The following is a 19,075-nucleotide window of genomic DNA, read 5'->3' as shown; positions in this document are numbered from 1 at the left end:
TCTAAAAACAGCCAGTGATAACCTTAAATTCACCATGAGAGAAAATAGCACAGCTTTCTACATTTTTACAGTATTTTTTAATTTTTTTTTTTTTTGTTGGAACCCAAAGGTTTTAAGCAAGTGGGGTTTAATATGGCTGTAAGTGAAAGGGCTGAGAGGAAGAAATAGTTTTGCCTTTGAATTTACCAACAGCTAGAGGAGGGCTGTGACATTTGCCCTTACTCCTGTGTTTTCTTGTTAGGCTTTTTGTTAGCAGGAAATGGAAAATACTCATTAAAAGTATGAAATTATTGAAAGACTGTGTCTTTCTGAGTACATTCTAGGTTTTAATTTTTTATGACTTATTTCAGCTGTTAAAACTAGGTTCTTTTTCTTCTGACTTGATTCCAGCTGTTAAAATACCAGTTTATAACAGGCATTTCTGATACTCCTTCTTACTGGCATGAGCTTGAATTTCCTACCACTGTATTTCTTACCTTTGAATACCATTTCATGATAGACTCCTGACTTCCAAATGATTACTGGATAATAATATTGTACACAGCCTGTTCCCTCTCCTCTCCTCTGTAGCCTTTTAACTAGTCATTGGCCAGGGGCAAATGGCCTGTTTTTCAAGTTTTGGCAGCCACTGGAATGATGCTAGTATCTCTGTAACTGGATCAGTGCCTGGAGGAGCTGTTTGGAGCCTGTCATTTGCTGACATGACATAATTTCCCCCCCCATTATTACATGATTTAAACCCCCTCTAGCACAGCAATTTAAAGCAATTTTATTCTTGAAATATCTTACATAAGAAAAAAAAACCAAACCCAACGACAGATGACATTGTTCCAAGATTATTGTGCATTTTCTGTTGAATTCTGTCATATACGTTTGAGTGGCACAGGGTGTTTTTTTCATTTTTCTGAAAATATGCATCAATTTGCTGAAGGAGATGTAGATTTTTGTATAACATTGCAGAGAATCAATCTGGCACAGCTGGTAAGTTTTTGCTGTGTGTGTGGTAAACAGTAATAAATGAGGCCAGTGTAGCTTTTGTTGTGTGCAGGTCATTTTTTGCATGACTATGCTCCATGCATGCAATAGATCTAGATAAATACTTATTTCAGAGAGGCCCAACATGGAGTGCATTTCCACTATGTACTGGTGGGATATTTTTTTGATGGATTGCACTCGGCTCCTCAAGTCTTATTCATTTAAATCAAGGTCAGTGGCAGTAATCTCTTGGTGCAGTGTCAATCTCAATTATAGTGGGGATAACATGATGAAATTGAAGTATGATTTTGGGTAGATACATTTCAAATAACTTAACTTGACATTTGACCTAAATAGAAATACATATTCATGATGAATGTATTTGAAAGTATTAGGATACAAACTAGTGCATTGATATTGCATAGTAGTATATCTGTACCTAAAATACTGGACAATTTGTCATTTAAAATATGTTTAATTGTGATCCACAGATATTTTAATTTCTAACAACAAATTAACTCTTATTCTGGAAATAATGGGCAATTCTGTCCCAGGCACCCTAATAGTTTATTTGCCATCAGGGTTCAGAGCACTTTGAGACTGTTGTTCAAGTGGATTTGTTATTTTCAACATACTTTTTAGTCACTGTAATTATGATCTCTACAAGACACTGAGTATAGTACGAACTATCAGATCCTCTAATTAGAGTAGAGAAATACTGTTTAGAAATTGCAATGTAGGAAGGTAGCCCAGAGCAAGGCTGGTGGGAGATGGTAGCTTAAAACAGTGTCTGGATGCATTTGGTTGCTTTATAATAATGTTACACATGTAAATCCAAAGGTGTTGTCCCACTCTCTGTAGACATCAAGTTGTCTGCCTTTACAAACTCAAGGTGCATCTTGAAATGTGTGTCCCAAGCCAAGGGCTGGATAAGCAGACCATCTGTATTATCAGTGTGATATTGCAGAGCAAAGTAAATCTCATGTTGTCACAGATGCATTCTGCAAGCTTAAACAAAAAAGGAAGATTACTTTGTAATTTGGTTTCAGATGGGGTTTTTTTGGTTGGTTGGGGTTTTTTTAACTCGTCAGTTATATTTGCTGAGTTGGATTAACACTTTTTGACACTTTCTGCCCTGTCTTAAGGTTCTTTGTTTCCCCCTTCTCTGGGGTATATAATTGCACGGTTACCCTTGCCTTGGGCCAGAGACAGAGATCCACTGTGCAGTGGATGAATAGAGAAGACCTGAACTCTGGGACTTTACAAAATGCTGGTCTTTAGTTGTGGTGTATACTCGTGACCTCCTGTTTTTCTCTTTCTCAATAGGATCAGTTTTTACGCTAAAAGTTCAAGTAAATGACATCATCAGTCATCAGTACCTGCGGCAAGCGGTGGTAGAGGTGTTTGTTAACTACACCCTGACAAATTCTACTCTCACTGGAAACAATGGAGCAGTGTTAATAAAAGTCCCCTACAAATTAGGATTAAGCTTAACTATTGTCTCATACAAGGATGGCTACCTGCTGACACCTTTGCCTTGGAAGACTGCGAGAATGCCAAGTACGTTAAGCGTCTTACAGTCCTATTATTAAACTGTATCTGGCAGTAATTAAATTTCTCTCCTAAGCTGTCTGGGTAGTTGCTGTCAGCTGAACACAACTCAGTGAAATCAGTCAAGGGAGGTGGTGCCTGTCAATGCAGATCTAAGGGTGAATGGTCTGTTAAACTTGTCAAAATTCTGATTACTCTAAACCGGAAAATAGCCCTTTTAAAATCCAAGTGGGTTGTGTTGTGACACATGGTGAATTCTTAGAAATCTTTTGCCTGGAGTTAACGAAGAGCTGTTAATGTGTTCTGACAAAAATCCTGTTGACCTGAGTGATTCTTGGAATGCCAATGCTTTTTGTCCTCTGGGACAGCTATAACATGTTACAGCTACGCTTCAGCAGTGTTTTCTCACAGGTTTTCTTGTTTAGCTACTGCATGCTCTTAAAAAGGTACATGATTTAAAAAGAAAAAAATTAAGAATTCTAGTCATTTGTTTATCCACAGAAGGTATAAAACAGTAGCAAACATTCAACAGAAGTCTTCCTGCCTAAACACTAAAATTGCTGCTCTGGATAACAGGAGTAATTTATTTAGCCTTGTTATGCTCTCTGTTTTATTAACTGCTCTGTTCAATAGATCTTTAGATTTGGAGGCCTTGGAGGATTTTTTGGTTGCACAGTGTAACAGATATTATCATTTTCCACAGTATACTCATCCGTGACACTCTCATTATTCCCACAAAGTCAAGCTAATATATGGCTGTTTGAAGATACTGTCTTAATTACTGGAAAACTGTCTGGTGAGTTCTGTGTATGTAGACTGTGACTAAACACTCTGTGATAGCCATCTGTACCCACGTGGAAAAAAATTAGGCATTGTCTCATTCTCATATAGTACCTATCTACTTAAAGCCAGATTTTCTGTTAATTATGTAGCTGTATGAGGGGCTGTGACAAGTGCTAGACTAGAAATACGCAAATCGGGGAGAAGATGGGTGAAAACAGGTTGTTATGCTGAGTGGATTTCTGAAGGGTAATAAAAACACTGTTTGTCTGTTTTACTGGGGTTAAGATAAAATATTACTCTTTTACAGATGCCAAATCTCAACCAAGTGTTCAGTTTCCAAAATCTTTAATAAAGCTTCCAGCAAATCATATTGCAAATGTTACAGCCTATCTGACAGTGCCAGAGCAATTTTTGAAAGTGGACAGCTTTCTCTATACAACAGGAATTATTCTAAATAAATCAGGTATGTGAATATGATGGTTAGGAATTCTTATAAAGAAAGATCACAATATTATAATACATATGAGTGCACAGTGTTTAAAAAAAACCAGATGCTTAATTTTAGAGGGGCTGAACCTGCTTCCATTGTGTTAGATCAGGAAGCTTTGTTCCCCAGGAGTAAGCTATAAGCACATCAGGTGAGTAATCAGTGTTACTCTATTTTGGGCCATGCAGTATGAGAACATAGCTTGCTGCACTGAAATATAACTTCAGAGTCTGCTTTTTACATTTATATATATGTGTATGTATGTATGCTCAGGATTTCATAAGACTGTGGAATTGGTTTAGTAAGCACCTTAAAAATGCAATTATAGCCAGACTGTAAAGTAAGTGAACCTGAAGAAATCAGTGAAACAGCAGCAATTAACTTCAGCTATGGAGTTTCTGCATTTTCAGTGGCGTGCTTGGTTCTAGGGCGTTACACCCAGCACAAAGATTGCATGGAACTCCCTGCTGGGCTCACAGTCAGGCAGGCTGGGCAAGTTTGGGGCCAAGTGGTCCCTGTGTGTAGAGAGCACAGTTGTAATAATGTTTTCTGTGCATCTGTTTCACTGAGAGACACTAAGTGGTTTCATGAGTCGTAACTCTGCTCTTATACCATTGAATTTTTTAGTATTTGTCATTCTATCAGATAGTTTTTTAATTTGCATAAGTACAGTAATCTGTGGTAGGTTGTACTGCATGCAGTTCCTTCTTTCTTTTGTTCTTTTCTTTCTATTCCCAGTGGATCTGAAGCCATGAGGCTCTTAAATTCATCGTGGTGCAGGAAGAGGGCACTACATGGCTTATTTCAACTCATCATACTCTATTCTTTAATTTTCATTCCATTAAAGGCAGCATATATACTGATACTTTGACACAGATATTTTAAAATCGTTCTTATCTGTATTTCACCTCTTTAAATGGAAGGCAGAAGGAAAGAAGCATAGGAGAATAAGCAGTGTTTATCCTCTCTGAGTGTTCCCTTCAATCTGTCTGGCATGTGTTTTAAATTATTCATATACCCCTAAAGGAATAGACTTCCTTTTAGGGCAGGTGGAAGCTAATTGATATCTGATGTGCCAGGAGTTCTCTCACAACCAGCTTCTAACAGCCTGCATAGATTTAACATTATTCTGCTACTTAGTAATTCTGTTTCAGCTTCTCTCAGCATGCTGTCATACTGGGCATTCTGGAGCATTTGCAGACTGGTGAAAGGAAAACAAAGGAAAGAAACTTTCAGGCTGCTTTGTAAATGCAACATTTCCTCTGAGTGCTTTGACAAGCCTCATGATTAACTATTCAGTTAATTCTGGCTGCCAAATTAGGAAATTAATCTTTACAGGAGAGGTTCCATATGCTTTCAGTTTCATTCAATGTAATGTACATTGTTATTATACCAAAATTCTTGTATGATCTGTATTTCACATCAGTTAGGTGTTTTGTAATCTGATTATCTGAGGGGAAAACCCCTTCCTCCCCCACCCCAAAACAAGTTTTGCCTCATCATTAGTTCTACGGTCAACATAGATCCCAAATGTTGCAAATCTATTTCTCTTATAGCATCGGTATAGCAATGGCTGTGTTTTGTTTTAATCATAAGTTGTTAAAAGTTCAGAAGAAAAATAATGTTAATTTTTATTTGACCAAGTTGGTAACAGCTGACTATATAGCTGGATGTGGATGAGGACTTGCCTTTAGTAGCTTAATTCTTAATTTATTTCTTTTTAAATAAACTGTGAATGGAGAATTACAAGAAATCTCTTGCCTTCAGGTTTCAAAAGCATGGAATTAACTCCTCTTGCTGCCATATGTGTAAATGTGCTTTTGGCTGGGAAAGAACTGAACGTAAATGGTCCCATTCAGGTTACACTTCCTCTTCCCACAACTACTGTAAAATCAGGAGATGCCGTACCTGCCTGGACATTTGATATGAAAATTGGTAAGTGGGTTATTTGTTATTTTGCCTTCTAGCACATGCCTGTAGGTTTGGGCACATGGCACTGTGGGTCATGGAACAGTGATGGCACTATTCCATGAGGTGATGGTCAATAGATGGTCATTTTTTTAATGGACTAGCTTGAATTGTTCAAAGGTATTTCCCTGCTTCCATTAGTTCAAAAGCTTTGGTAAAGTTCATTAGCATTCCTCTTGCCTGCATTTAGTGTACTGGATTTTTATTTTCATGGGAGCTGAGTGTTCACAGAACATATATTTTAGGTGATGCTAAATTTCAAGCCTAGTAGTTTTGTGAATTCCTTCTTAAAAGAAATCAAACCAGAATTGAAAGTTTGGATGCTTTGTTTCCTAGAGTGTAGCTCTAAAGATTCTTTGACATTAGAACTGGAATAGAGATTGCTTCAGTTAACAAAAACAATTCAGAAAGTGAAATGAAGGGGAAATAAGAGTTATCCAAGGGAACAACATAGTTCTCCCAGTATGCAAAGAGGAGGCTGGGGATTAGTCATTCTGAACCTTTTGTCATCCCTTCACATCTAATTTTAGTGAAGAGTGAGTAATGAGCTACATCCACGTAACCCATTTAGATGACCTGTATTAGGTGTGGGTGCACTGGTGTCCTGATTGTCCTACATTGCACCTCATGCTTCAGCTTGAAAGGGTGAAGAGGTCACACCTCGCTCCTTATCAAGGCAAAAATCTTTTATTCGGTGGTTGGAAGTACAGGAGAGGGACACCAGCTCTAACAAAGTGTTGTTTGTATGGTCAAGAAACTGATGGCCTTAATGAAGAAAAATTGAAGAACATGGATTTGCATTAAAGAGCCGCTAATAAAATCTGGTTAGGCTTTTTTTTTGTGGGGAAAAGGTAAATAGGATAGGTTTTGGCATAGAAGATTAAGTCTATCCATACATCTAGAAGACTTTAAAGGGGTAATTGGTGGAAAGAGCATTTTTCTTCAAAGAAGGGGTTTAGTCTGAGGTGGTAAAATATCACCCAGGGTTTAAATTTCTTACTGCCACAGACACTTTTGCCAGCCCCTGTGCTCATCCTGTGCTGAGCTGTTTTACCTCCCTAAACAAAGCTAAGTCAACACCGTTGTTAAAACAAGGAGTTGACAGAACTGGAGCAGCACAGGATCGGGTTAGAATATAAACCAGTGTATAGTGTTTATGTGGGTGTCGAGGGTCCTGCTCAGCATCCCTACATAGGCATGTTGGCCTTGGGAAAAAACAGGACCCAGGAGCATGGCATGCTGATCCAAACCCTAATAAAACCAGATGTTTTTTCCTCTCCAATGGGATGTACTTTACAGAGATGTCATGAAGGCAGGTTGTTGGTAATGAATGCTGTCTGAGGTGTACTGTTCACATGGAGCCTTCACTGCTGCTTGCTCAGGAGGATGGTGAAAAAGGACAGCAACTTTTGGGGCATAACTGAACTTGTACTTTTTCTCTCATTTCTTCCTAACAGTAAAAATTGGCAAATATTTGCAAATAATTTCCATATATTCACTTTCTAGATGTTTGTTCTTAAGCATGTTTCTTTTATTTTTTTACCTTTGATCTAGCACATACAAAATAAATTTTTGAAATTTTGAAATGAAAATCAAAATTTTTCCCAAAGTAACTGAGTAATAGCAAGGCATGTTTTAGTCAAGGTTCTGGTGACTGAGGGCAGCTGAACACCTCAGCTCTGCAGCAGGCATTCCAGAGCATCCATAAGGAGCAGCAGGCCCCATCTGAGCTGAATGCAGAGCTCCTGCTGCACTCAGTAATGAGGCTCTGGCCTCCAAGATGTTGCACGCGGGATGTCCCCAGCAGGACACTGACACAATTTTAAACTCTCAAGTCCTTGGGTAATGTGTTGTGATGGCAAGCAGAGCTCCCACGTCAGCACTGATAGTGGCAAGGGAACAGGTCTGTGTGTGATGTGGTGTGGGCTGATCCATATGCAGCAGGAAAAAGATAGAAACTGCCTTCACAGGTCTGCCTGTGCAGTGTTCCCAGGGCTTACTCCAAGTGCAGTAGTACTGAGACTGTTCCTGGAAAATGAGCTTTGGTAATTGTACTCCAGCTGCTGTAAATGCAGAATTTGTATTGAGTGGGCTCCCTTCTTATGAAATACTTTGCTGCATTAGTGCTAAAAGTACTTTGTGGATTTTAATAGAATTACAAAACCCAGAAAACTTGTATTCAGCATTAAATTAGGAATTATATCCTTCTGCTTGAATGACAGTAAACCATAAAGAAAATGGGCTTACTCATGAATCACATTTTAGTATTTTTTCTTAATACCAAGTAATTTCCATGGAGTATATTGGGAGAATATGTAATTTTCTAAAAAGGACAGCAAACATTGTATAGCTCCTTACAGAATTTTTTCAGTCAAGATAGAACTTCTGGAGACCTAGAAATTGTTTTTGCGTTTTATACAGTATTTACTGGTATTACTCCTGACTCTGGACAAGGTTCGTCAGGTAGCTGAGAAAGCACTTTCAGAGCTCTGGGTGGTTGCTGCTGCCTTTCCCCTCTGCCAGCCATCACAAGCACCAGGAGAAGGCTGCATGTTTTACTGCTAAATGATACTTTGTGTGTGCCTGTGCCATGAGCATCTGTGGCAGGTGTCCATCCTCATCTTTACCTCCTGGCTAGGAGATACTTACTTATCCTTTGCTGAAAGAAGGGTCCTGGAAAAAAATCAATTGAAATTCATATAAGCTCCAGCTTACATGAGTTATATTGTTTTCGTACTTGGATTATTGTTGTTTTTAAAAAGGTGATGGTTCTCTCTGCCTCTCAGTATTTGCAGGTTGAATATGTAATGTTGGTTACGTGAGGCTGTTTTCTGTCCTTAGAATTTCACAAATAGCCCACAATAAATGTCTTTAAGTGAGTTAATTCTCTCTCTTCTGATGGATGCCTTATTAATTGTGGAAGCTGGCATACCATAATACCTTTCCTTTGTGTTGCCAAACAGATGGTGTGGAATCTGTGTCCTAACAATAGCACTTCTTGGGCTAACTGATCTGTTAAAGGGGCAGGGAGGAGGAGAGAAACATTCAACACAAACATTGTTTATCCTATTGCAGCTTAATAAGATTAAAATGTTTTCCCACTCAGTTCTGCTAGCTGATGTTAAACTTGTGTTCATATGCATCAGTTACCTGCTCCCTCATTTTTTAGTCTTGGCCTTCATGCATGCCAAGGTCATATAATAGGCTTTTTCAAATTATTTATGTGCAAATCTGCGAAAGACAGTTATTAATAGAAAATGAATCATATTAAGTTTACTTCTGGTAAGTAATGTTGATGCTTTGTTTCAAAGTAAACAGCCACAGAGGGATATTTGCAATGAAATTGCCAGGAGAGGAAGTTTGCCTGTTTAGCTAAGGCTGCGTATAAACAGTGGCTAGGTCAGAAGTGACAGTTTTTCCTGTGGCCTTGTGTATTTTTGGTAATGGCCAAACTGCTGATGGTTTGAGGTATAGAAGATTGTTTCTAATGGTTTCACTGATGGTTTGAGGTTTAGAAGGATCCTGCATGGCTTGTGCAATGTTTTGTCCTTTTTTTCCCCCAGGTGCTTGGGTAAACCGTGGGCTAGGCATGGTCAGGGAAGTGGATGGTCAGTTAGTGTGGACATACACTGCTCAGCACTTGGGCTACTGGATAGCAGCTCCACTGCCGGGAACGAGAGGTATGGCAACAACTGGCCAAGCAATTGCTGAATGCCATGCTTTTGACTGCTGCGTTTAACAGCAGGAAGGGAGAAGTGGCATGCAACCTCACCACTTGGATAACTTTTGTTTGAGTCCTTACAGTGATTTTATTGCATGTTTTGTAAATTCCTATGAAGGGATCTATCAGAGAGACTGTGGCTAATTCCAAAACCAGGTAGCGCTCTCTGACAGAGTGCTAAGTAGAAAATGTAGACCATTTTTCTAAGTTAGTTTGGGCAGTTAATACAAATATAATTTGTCTGGAATGAAGTAGATGTCATGGTAAGGCTTTAGTACTTGAGATGAACCTGTCATTATATTGTAACCTGTTTGTGTATTTTCTAGTTTGCTGAAATAGCAAGGTGAAAAGGGAAGGATGAACATAATGCCACTGGAACACAAAATCACTGGAAAAGTACCATTCAGTTTATTAGCTCTGCACATCAAGTGGAATAATTTGGTTTTAAGAACTAATGCATGTCTTGTTTTGTTTGATAATCTAGAATCCATTATTAGTGCTGTTTCCAAGGACATAACAGCCTATCACACCGTGTTCCTTACGGCCATACTGGGAGGAACTGTTGTCATTATCATTGGATTTTTTGCTGTTCTCCTTTGTTACTGCAGGTAAGCCAGTGGAATTTGAGATTGATAAAACAGTCTTTTGAGGTTAAGACTTGTTTTCTTAGCTAAACTGTAATATGTAGCCTAATTTTTTTTTAAATTACAGTTGTAACTGTATTTTATATTATGAACTTTAAAATAAACTTCATTTGAAGTCTGTGATATCACATTACACTACAACTTCTTAACGAAAGTCTAACCTGTAGCTTTGGTAATCAACAGTGCAGTATTTCCTAATATGCTCTGCAGTGACCTTGCTTCTCCTTTACATAGGGATAAATGTCGTCGGACACAGAAAAAGGAGAAAAACACAACCAAGCTGGAGGTCATAAAAAAAGACCAGACAACGTCAACAACTCACATAAATCACATCAATGCTGTCAAAGGGTCTTTAAAGCTGGAGGATAAGTCACAGTTATATACGCCGAAGATTTCTTCATACAGCCCTCAAAGAAGGCTGTCCATAGACACGGAAGATGGAAAATCACAAGACAAATTTAAAATCTACTCAGAGGATGCTTCTTATCAGTCATCCTGTCAGCTTGGTCAGGCAGGAAATTTGGCTCATTCAGTGGAGCCTAGTGCTGGAGTGAGGCTTTTACAGCAGCCAAAGCACAGTAACAGTGCTATTTCCCAGGCTCCTAGGGACATTCCAGACCAAAACAGATACCTTTCACTGAAAGAGGAGATGTATGGGCTTTCCCATATCCCAGAACATCTAATGCATATTTACAACCAGCCTATTGCTATTCTTCAAACCTCAGACCTTTTCCATTCCCCGGAACAACTGCATCCTGCTAAATCAGCAACTCTGCCAAGGAAAGGGCAGCTGGTGTATGGCCCCATGATGGAACCCATGAATCGTGAGAGTTACATGCAAACACTCCCCAAAATGCCAGGGCACTCTCATCCCCAGCCTTCTGCCTGCAGAGACGAGAGCAGTGCCCTGGATGGTGAAGAGGGCTTACCTTCCCAAGCATCCAACTGGGGCCGCTACACCAACAGCCTGCTGGAGTCTGTCTCTGTTCCTGGGACATTGAATGAAGCAGTTGTGATGACTCCCTTTTCATCCGAACTTCAGGGGATTTCAGAACAAACGTTGCTGGAACTCTCTAAAGGAAAACCATCTCCACATCCCAGAGCATGGTTTGTGTCCCTGGATGGAAAGCCAATTGCTCAAGTGAGGCATTCTTTCATAGATCTGAAAAAGGGCAAAAAAACTGAGAGTAATGATACCAGTCTGGACTCTGGTGTGGACATGAATGAGCATCATCCTAACAGGAAACTGGAGAGAGAGAAAACTTTCATTAAAAGTATGCCACATTCTAAGATTCTTTACTTGGAAGATCTGGATCTGAGTAGCAGTGAAAGTGGGACCACTGTTTGCACTCCAGAGGACCAGGCTGTGAGACACATTATGGAAGGAGGGAATGGGCCAGTCCTAGAACAGCATGATGAGGAAAGTCTAAGGAAAAAATCTCTGCCAGGAAGTCATGAATCTGGTATCCCTTCTGCTAAAAAAAGGGATAGACCACCCCTCTTGAAAAGAGATAGCAAAACCAATATCTGGAAGAAAAGAGAGGAGAGGCCGCTTATTCCTATAAATTAAAACAGTGTGCTTTGTGCTGTTGCTCTCCCTGCTGGTTGTTGACCTCTTGCCTGCTTCTGTAATTCTGCAGTGTTGGGTTTACAAGGCAAATGCTGTTTTCTAGTATCAAGAAAAGTTTCATTTTTTAACATACAGATTGAGTTACCAAACTTCAGCTGGGCAGTTGATATCCCATGTGAATTGAAAACAGGGAAATGTTACTATTAAACTTTTCCAGTTCCTAATTTTACTGGCAGTATGGGGAAGGGCCCACATTTTACTTAGCCTGTCATTCTTGGACACACCTTTGGGAATGCACAGTGAGAAATGTAGGCACATGATTTATGTTTTTTGTACTTGTTGCTAATGCAATGGTAGCCTAGTTAAAGCCATTCCTCAGCCTTGTTCCTAATCGTGACCATCTGTACAGTATTTTATATGTGAACTTTTCTAGGGATCCGTTACTACTCCTTTGTATAATGTGAAATGTCTCATCCGTTGGTCCCACGACACCAGCAGAGGAGCTCTGCTGGATTTATCAGTGGAGCTCCATAGCATTACTGCCCTCCCTGTGTGCCCATCCATGTGCAATTCCATACAACACTGGGGGAAGGGGAAGTGTACAGGTGTGGCCTCTGCAGTTCGTGGTCCCCACTATATTAAGATTTGTTTAAATCTGCTTTGTTATGGCCTGTGGATGTTGAAGACTGACATCGGCTATGAAGGGTCCACATCCAGCAGAAAAGGACCGGTTTGGGTAGCATTTGAAGCTGGAGCTGCTCCTGATCCCAGTGTCTTGTTCTGGCTTCTTTGTCTGCAAACATCTCTTCTGCATGCTGTTGGGCCAGCTGTGCTCCAAGCCTTGAATCTCTGCATATTCACAAGTGAGAGTTTGGCCCATGATGAAGTGTGCAAGATTAGACAAATCATGCCTTGGAAATAGTTTCTTGAGCAGGAAAGATCGGCACCATTGCTTTTTTCTTTATGTTTAAAACAATGAGAGATCATTTGGGGTTTATGTGCCTATATTTTGCCAGCCTGAGCTGCTTTTATCTAGGTTTGCAGAGGAGTTAAACAGGCTTTAAAAGTTGGGGGGGAAGGTTATGAGCATGAGACAGCAGATTGCAAAATTTGGTCTATAATGCAATATAAATACTATTTATGACTCATGTTAGAGTTAAATTTACCAAAAGTCATGAATGCATGAATTTTAACTAAGATATGTATAGAGGAAGGAAAGGCCATCAGAATATTCTTTAATTTTAATGTTCATCTTTTCAAAATGATCATTTCAACTTTGGCTAACAGAAAAATAGATGCATCTCTTAATGTGCTTCATATAGCAGACAGAATGTATTTCTGTGGCTTTGAGGATGTTTCCCTGGTGAAATAAGTTCCAGCATTTTGGCTTTGGCAGTTTGATTATAAATCATCCTAAAAAGGCTTTATAAATATTTCCCTTAGAGCTTGGTTAAGGTTCTGTACCAAGACCCAAACACACAATACCTATATTTGAATTGTGACGTGAGTGGTGCCTGCCCTGTAGTACACTCAAGAGTTAGGAGGTATCCTATGCAGCTGGGCTTCTGGGAATATTTACTCAGGAAATATTACTGTGAAATATGTCTGTTGTGTTGGGATTGTCAGTTGTCTGGTGCTGTTTCTAGAAGAATATGGAAGGTAGCCAGGATGTTACCAGCAATGCATCAGTCCTGACTGAGTATTTGCTTCATGAATGAAATGTTCCTATTGAGTTCACAAGTATGGAAGTGCAAATTAAGTTTGAGATAGGTGTGTGTGGTGGGTTGACCTTGGCTGGATGTTGGGTGCCCATCAAGCTGCTCTATTGCTCTCCTTTCCCAGCTAAATAGGGGAGAGAAAATAAGGTGGAAAACAACTCCTAGATTGAGATAAAGCAGTTTGCTAAGGCAAAGTAACAGTTTGCGTGTGCACAAAGAGGGAAAAGAATAGGTTTGTTCTCTAGTTCTTGACAGCAAGCCATGTGTTGCCTCTTCCTGGGAAACAGGGCTTCAACACGTGTAGTGGTTGCTCCAGAGGGCAAACCTTGTAAATCACAAATGCCCCCACTCCCTTCCTTGGCTTTCATATCTGAGCTGATGTCACATGGTATGGAATATCCCTTGGGTTAATTTGGGTCGGCTGGCTTAGTTGTGTCCCCTGCCCGGTTCTTGCCCACGCCTAGCCTGCTGATTGGCAGGGAATGTGGAGAGTCAGCACTGATGCTGTGCCAGCCCTGCCCAGCAGTAGCCAAAACATTGGTGTGCTGTCAACACCTTTCCAGGTCCCAGTGCAATGCACAGTGCTGCAAAGGCTGCTATGAGGAATGAACTCCAGCTCAGCCTCATCCAGTGTCCATGGGCATCACCATCACAGATGGGGATCTCAGCTCCAGTGCCTGGAGCACCTCCTCCCCGTCCTTCGGCACTGACCTTGGTGTCTGCAGAGTTGTTCCTCTCACATGTTCTCACTCCACTCTTCTCTGGCCACAATTACAACTGCACCATAACTTTTTTTCCTTCCCAGATCTGTTATCACAGAGGTGTTACCATCATTTCTGATTGGCCCAGCCTGGGTCAGCAGTGGCTCTGTCTTGGAGCTGCTGGCATTGGTTCTGCTGGACATCAGGGAAGCTTCTGGCAGCTTCTCACAGAAGCCACCCCTGTAGTCCCCCCATTATCAAAGCCTGGCTACCCAAACCCAATACTGTGGTATCTCATCAGTAACGAATGCTGATTTCACAATGAATGCCTAATGACACAGTATTTCATCTTCCACTCTGTGGAAGCGTGAGCCACACTGGAGGGGTTTGTGGAGAACTGCTGCCCCTGAGAAGGACTCGAGTTGGAGAAGTTCATGGAGAGCAGCCTCCTGTGGGAGGGCCCCTGTGCTGGAGCAGGGGAAGGACCTGTGGCCCCGAGCAGCGGCAGAAACCATATGTGATGAACTGACCCATGCCTGTCTCCCTGTGTCACTGCGGGGACAAAGCAGAGCAGGGAAAGAGGGAGGGGTGGAGGGAAGGTGTTTGTAAGATTTATTTTACTTGTCAGTATCCTGCTCTGGTTTTGTCAGTAATAAATTCAGTTATTATCCCCAAGGTGAGTGAGTCTGTGTTCCCATGCCAGTACTCAGTGAGTGATCTCTCCCAGTTCTTATCTCAGTTCATGAACCTTTCATTGTATTTTCTCTCCTCTGTCCACTTTGTGCAAGGGATTGGTAAGAGTCACTTTGGTGTGTGCCTGGCATCTAGCCAGGGCCAAACTACTCCAGTGTGCAAATAAGTCTGTAATTAAATTGGCCTGAGGAACCTAAAAGAGGTTTAATTATGATTCATCTATTTCAGATGTGAAGGTGGCTTGTCATATTAGCATGCCTTTGGTTCTCTTTCAAGGTAACAGGAATTCTGTTGTCCAATACCAAATACATTTTCACAATTTTTTTAAACGTGCTGTTCTACTGGATTTTTATATGACTTTCTAGGCCCAGATATGGATCATTTCATCCTTTGCTTTGTTGTATACATTAGTAGGAATCAATTTTTGTGTGCACATTTCTTCTGAAAGCTGCTCTTGAGATTCAACATTGCCCTGTTTGCAGAGTTGCATTGGTTCTGATGGCTCCCTTTTGAAAAAGAGATTATACATTCTGTTGAACATAATAGAAAACCCCTAACAATCTAATGGTTTTGAGGAATTCATATTAAGTTCATATGTCTTTACTTGAAATTTTGTTCACCTGCAGTAATATTTGATTTTTAAAATGCATTTTTCATTGTATATACCAAAAAGACCGAATTTCTCAAACTTACTTGTATCATAAAAAAATACAGACTACTGTAAATGGCTTTATTTATGTGAGTTCAAAGGAAACAAATTTGGCACTCTGTTGTTCTCATTCTCTGACAGAGTAAGTATCTGGTCATCAAAGAAAAATGATTAGAAATCCAACTCTAAAATTATTATGATTTGTATTCATACAGAATACTTCAGAATATATTATCTCAGTCTTCACATTCCAGCTGTATGTTGGAATTTATGCACTGAAAAAACCTGTATTGCCTGCTAGAGATTAGAATTCTCTTTGGTTTTAGATCATTAAAAAGTGTTTGACTATACTGAGCTCTAAAAATTTTAATTCCACAAAAAATTCTACATGATGTGTAATATGTAGAAAAGACAGACTGTCACAGTGAAGTTTTTTTTCTGTAGTCAAACTAATGGTTTTCTATATTTCTCTATGATTTCAACATATGAATTTATAGGAATCACTGAAATGATTTTTTAAGATTTTTTTTCTGTTGGCTCTTTGTGGCATGAACAGACTGTTAATGGTGCCAGAATTAGGCCTATACAAAAATTAGCAAGGATTTGTGGCACACAGCTCTTGGAAAGGCTGGGGAAACATTCAGAGGTTTTGACCTCCTTGAATCTGGAGGTTGCTTACGTTGAGAAGAAGAAGTGGGTCACATCTGTGAGCCCCTTCTAAGGAGAGGGGAATGAGAAGGGAAAATTGGAAAGGATATAGCTTCTTTCTGATGCTAGTTTGCAAACTTATACGTCTTTGTGCTTTGGTGGAATCAATTTTTTCTGAACACAAGTATTTGCTTTTGTCTCAGTTCTTCACAAGGCACGTCTCGAGCTGTCAGCTTTTGTAAGAAAAGCCCGTATTTATGTACATATAGTTTTAAGTGCAAACTCACTAACAGTAATTTTTAGATTATTACCAAATGCTAGATATTATTAATGAAAGAAAAAAGGTGGGGGAATCACTTAAAATCCCATTTTATAGTATGATCAAAAAATAGAACTCTGGTGTTATAAACCTGAAAGTAAAAATGATGTATTGACTAGGGAGATTAGTTACCACTATAAAGCTGGAGATGATGCACCAAAAATAATCCAGGATCTAGAAATGTTGAGTTGTCTTCTTTGTTTTTATGAAGTCATTTCTACCAAAGAGGATGAAATGAACGGGCACCAGTATAAATTCTTGTTAGTTAAAAAGTGGCAAAGTTTCACAACACTACTGATCAAACACTGTGAAAGGCAGTGCATCTACTACATCTGTTGTCTAGTACTTTATGAAAACGGGGAGATAAATTAGCCTGCTGAAGTGCCTTCCTCTTTCATCAGATTTATTTTATCAGTGGGACACCTGACTATCTAAAAAGCACATGATGTTTTTTTTTCTGTTAGCCAAAAAAACCCTGAATTCATACAATTATGTAGCTTTTATAATATTTTAAAAGGCAATTTTAGTGATTTTTATGTTGGAATACTGACTTCTGCATGTTGATGATGATGGTAATTGTTGTAAAACCTGGATTTTGTATTTTATGTTTGAAAAGAAATTTATAAAAATATATCTTTAGCAATCTGAACAGTAGCGTCTTTTGAAAATGAGCATATGGGATCTGATTCAACTTTGTATGTCAGGTGCAAGCATCTTGAAGTCACTGGATTTACAGATATGAAACTGACTTTTCATTCAAAAATGAAATTAATATATGTTTATATATAAACACTATTATAATGATAAAAGTCCTTTTTTCAGCTGCTAACTTTGCTTGCCAGTAGCAGCAGAAAGTGTATGGAGAAGGGTACGTAATTCTTATTTTATAGAACCAATTTTTATCTCAATTTGGAGCCTAACCTGCATTGATTTTTAATTGCATATTATTTTATTTTAATTCAGTGATATTAGGAAAACATAGTACTATGCCTACGGAGTTAAGATAAACATTCTTTGATAGTAGTTTGTACTAATTTGTGCCACACTTCTGACAGTAGGCAGCTACATTTGCGTTAAAGAATTTATATGAAAGGTGGTTTAAATGACTTCAATCTGAGCTTTGTTTTCTTTTAAAAGCAGTATTCATTGTGTTCTGAAAAAAAGCTTCAGGTTTTTTTAAGACTGGCAGGGCAAAACTCTGTTATTTCCTGTGTGCTAGCACCCTCAGCCTGAAAACTGTTTTACCAAATGAATTTTTTCAGTCAGTTTTACGACTTACTGAACATTCCTGTATTCCCCCTCCCCAAAATATCCTGGTACTTTATTCCCCGGGTAATTGATTTAGTTCCTTTCAAGCACTTGTTGCACTTCAGTCCATGTTAGAACAGTACTATTTTTACATGTCACTGTGTAGAAAGGCAGTTTTTAGTGCTCGTTAGAGCATGTTGTTCATACAAAGCCTGGCTCTGGGTGTTGCAAGGCAGGTGAACTCATGGTACTGACTGTACTCACCACCTTGGACTCTGGAGCCTTATATTCAACAAAAGCTTCATGACCTTGGTAATTATTTTGAAAAACTCTCTAGTATGGATATCATTTATGTAAAACATTCTTGATATTGGCATCCTGGTTTTAGGTATTTCTACCTTTTTATATTTTGTCAGAGGTGTCTTTTCAACTCTCTATTTACTACAGTATCAGTGTATCTGTTGCTGAAAATGTAACTAAGATTTGTAAAATGTTACAGCTTATGCAATATAATAAAAAATTTGAAAAAGTTACTGATGCCTGAAATTTTGAGTATCTTTGAAGCTGTATGTTGGGGGCTTCAGTGGGGGCCAGAACTAAAAGGGGGGGACTTAATTAACTGTTCCTCTAGTTGGATGGTTTCTGTTAAGTATGCTAATTTGTTCAACCTTTAAAATTGCTAGAATCCTGTGTTGTGTGCATTCTGCCACACTTGCGCATGAAGGACCTTCACTGAAGGTAACCACTTTTAATCATTCAATACTGTTTGGCTTGTGATTTTAGGTGTCAATGTCAGTTACAATAAGGCACAGAAGTGAGTGGCAAGCTGTAAGGATACACTCAAAGACTGTCAAAATACTGGTTTAAAAATATTTCTTGTATGCTGGAAATGCTCTGCAGTTATTACAAGAGTTTCCAAGGTAGCTGTTCAGTCTTGTTTTTTCTGTTGCATTCACAAGTTGTTTAGTTTCTAAATTCTATTAGAATGAGAAAAAGAAGTGCATGTTTTTCTCTGTAAAGTGGACATTTCACTGCAGAGCCATTTCTCCAGTTCATCTTGGCAGTCTGCCCGAAGTTTTATGTATTTAATGTGAACATTAACACAGATGTATCTACAGAAAATGAATTCAAATTTCTGTTATCTCTCCAAAAATAAGAAAAAACACATAGCAATATTAAATAGTCTTCCCTTTTCTTTTCCTCCTTTCTCTCCATCCACATTTTAGCTCCTTAGATTGCCACATTTTCCCAGATTGCAAAAGGGCTGTAACAACTGTCAGGTATTTTTCGTTGTGTATCTATTCTATCATTGCAAGTGTAGCAAGTCAGAGAACAAATTTTATTCCTAACCTGTACTAAGGGAACTGAGACATTTTCCTTAATAACACTCCCTGACATAT

At 39.2% G+C, this 19,075-nt stretch overlaps 1 protein-coding gene across 1 annotated transcript in view; it reads left to right on the top strand.

Moving 5' to 3' along the window:
* Nucleotides 1–18,208, top strand: part of FAM171B (family with sequence similarity 171 member B) — a 37,201-nt gene extending 18,993 nt beyond the window's left edge. The window contains exons 2-8 of the mRNA XM_063399936.1: nucleotides 2,302–2,535; nucleotides 3,230–3,322; nucleotides 3,617–3,772; nucleotides 5,564–5,731; nucleotides 9,328–9,444; nucleotides 9,970–10,093; nucleotides 10,364–18,208. Coding sequence (XP_063256006.1) covers nucleotides 2,302–2,535; nucleotides 3,230–3,322; nucleotides 3,617–3,772; nucleotides 5,564–5,731; nucleotides 9,328–9,444; nucleotides 9,970–10,093; nucleotides 10,364–11,699 — 2,228 coding nt within the window. The 3' untranslated portion in view covers nucleotides 11,700–18,208. The remainder of the gene's footprint in view (nucleotides 1–2,301; nucleotides 2,536–3,229; nucleotides 3,323–3,616; nucleotides 3,773–5,563; nucleotides 5,732–9,327; nucleotides 9,445–9,969; nucleotides 10,094–10,363) is intronic.
* Nucleotides 18,209–19,075: the final 867 nt, after the last annotated feature.

Source organism: Prinia subflava, chromosome 6 (genome assembly GCF_021018805.1).
Source record: "Prinia subflava isolate CZ2003 ecotype Zambia chromosome 6, Cam_Psub_1.2, whole genome shotgun sequence".
Taxonomy (NCBI): Eukaryota; Metazoa; Chordata; class Aves; order Passeriformes; family Cisticolidae; genus Prinia; species Prinia subflava.
Note: the sequence above shows the minus strand (reverse complement) of the source record. Positions and strands in the feature narration are given on the sequence as shown.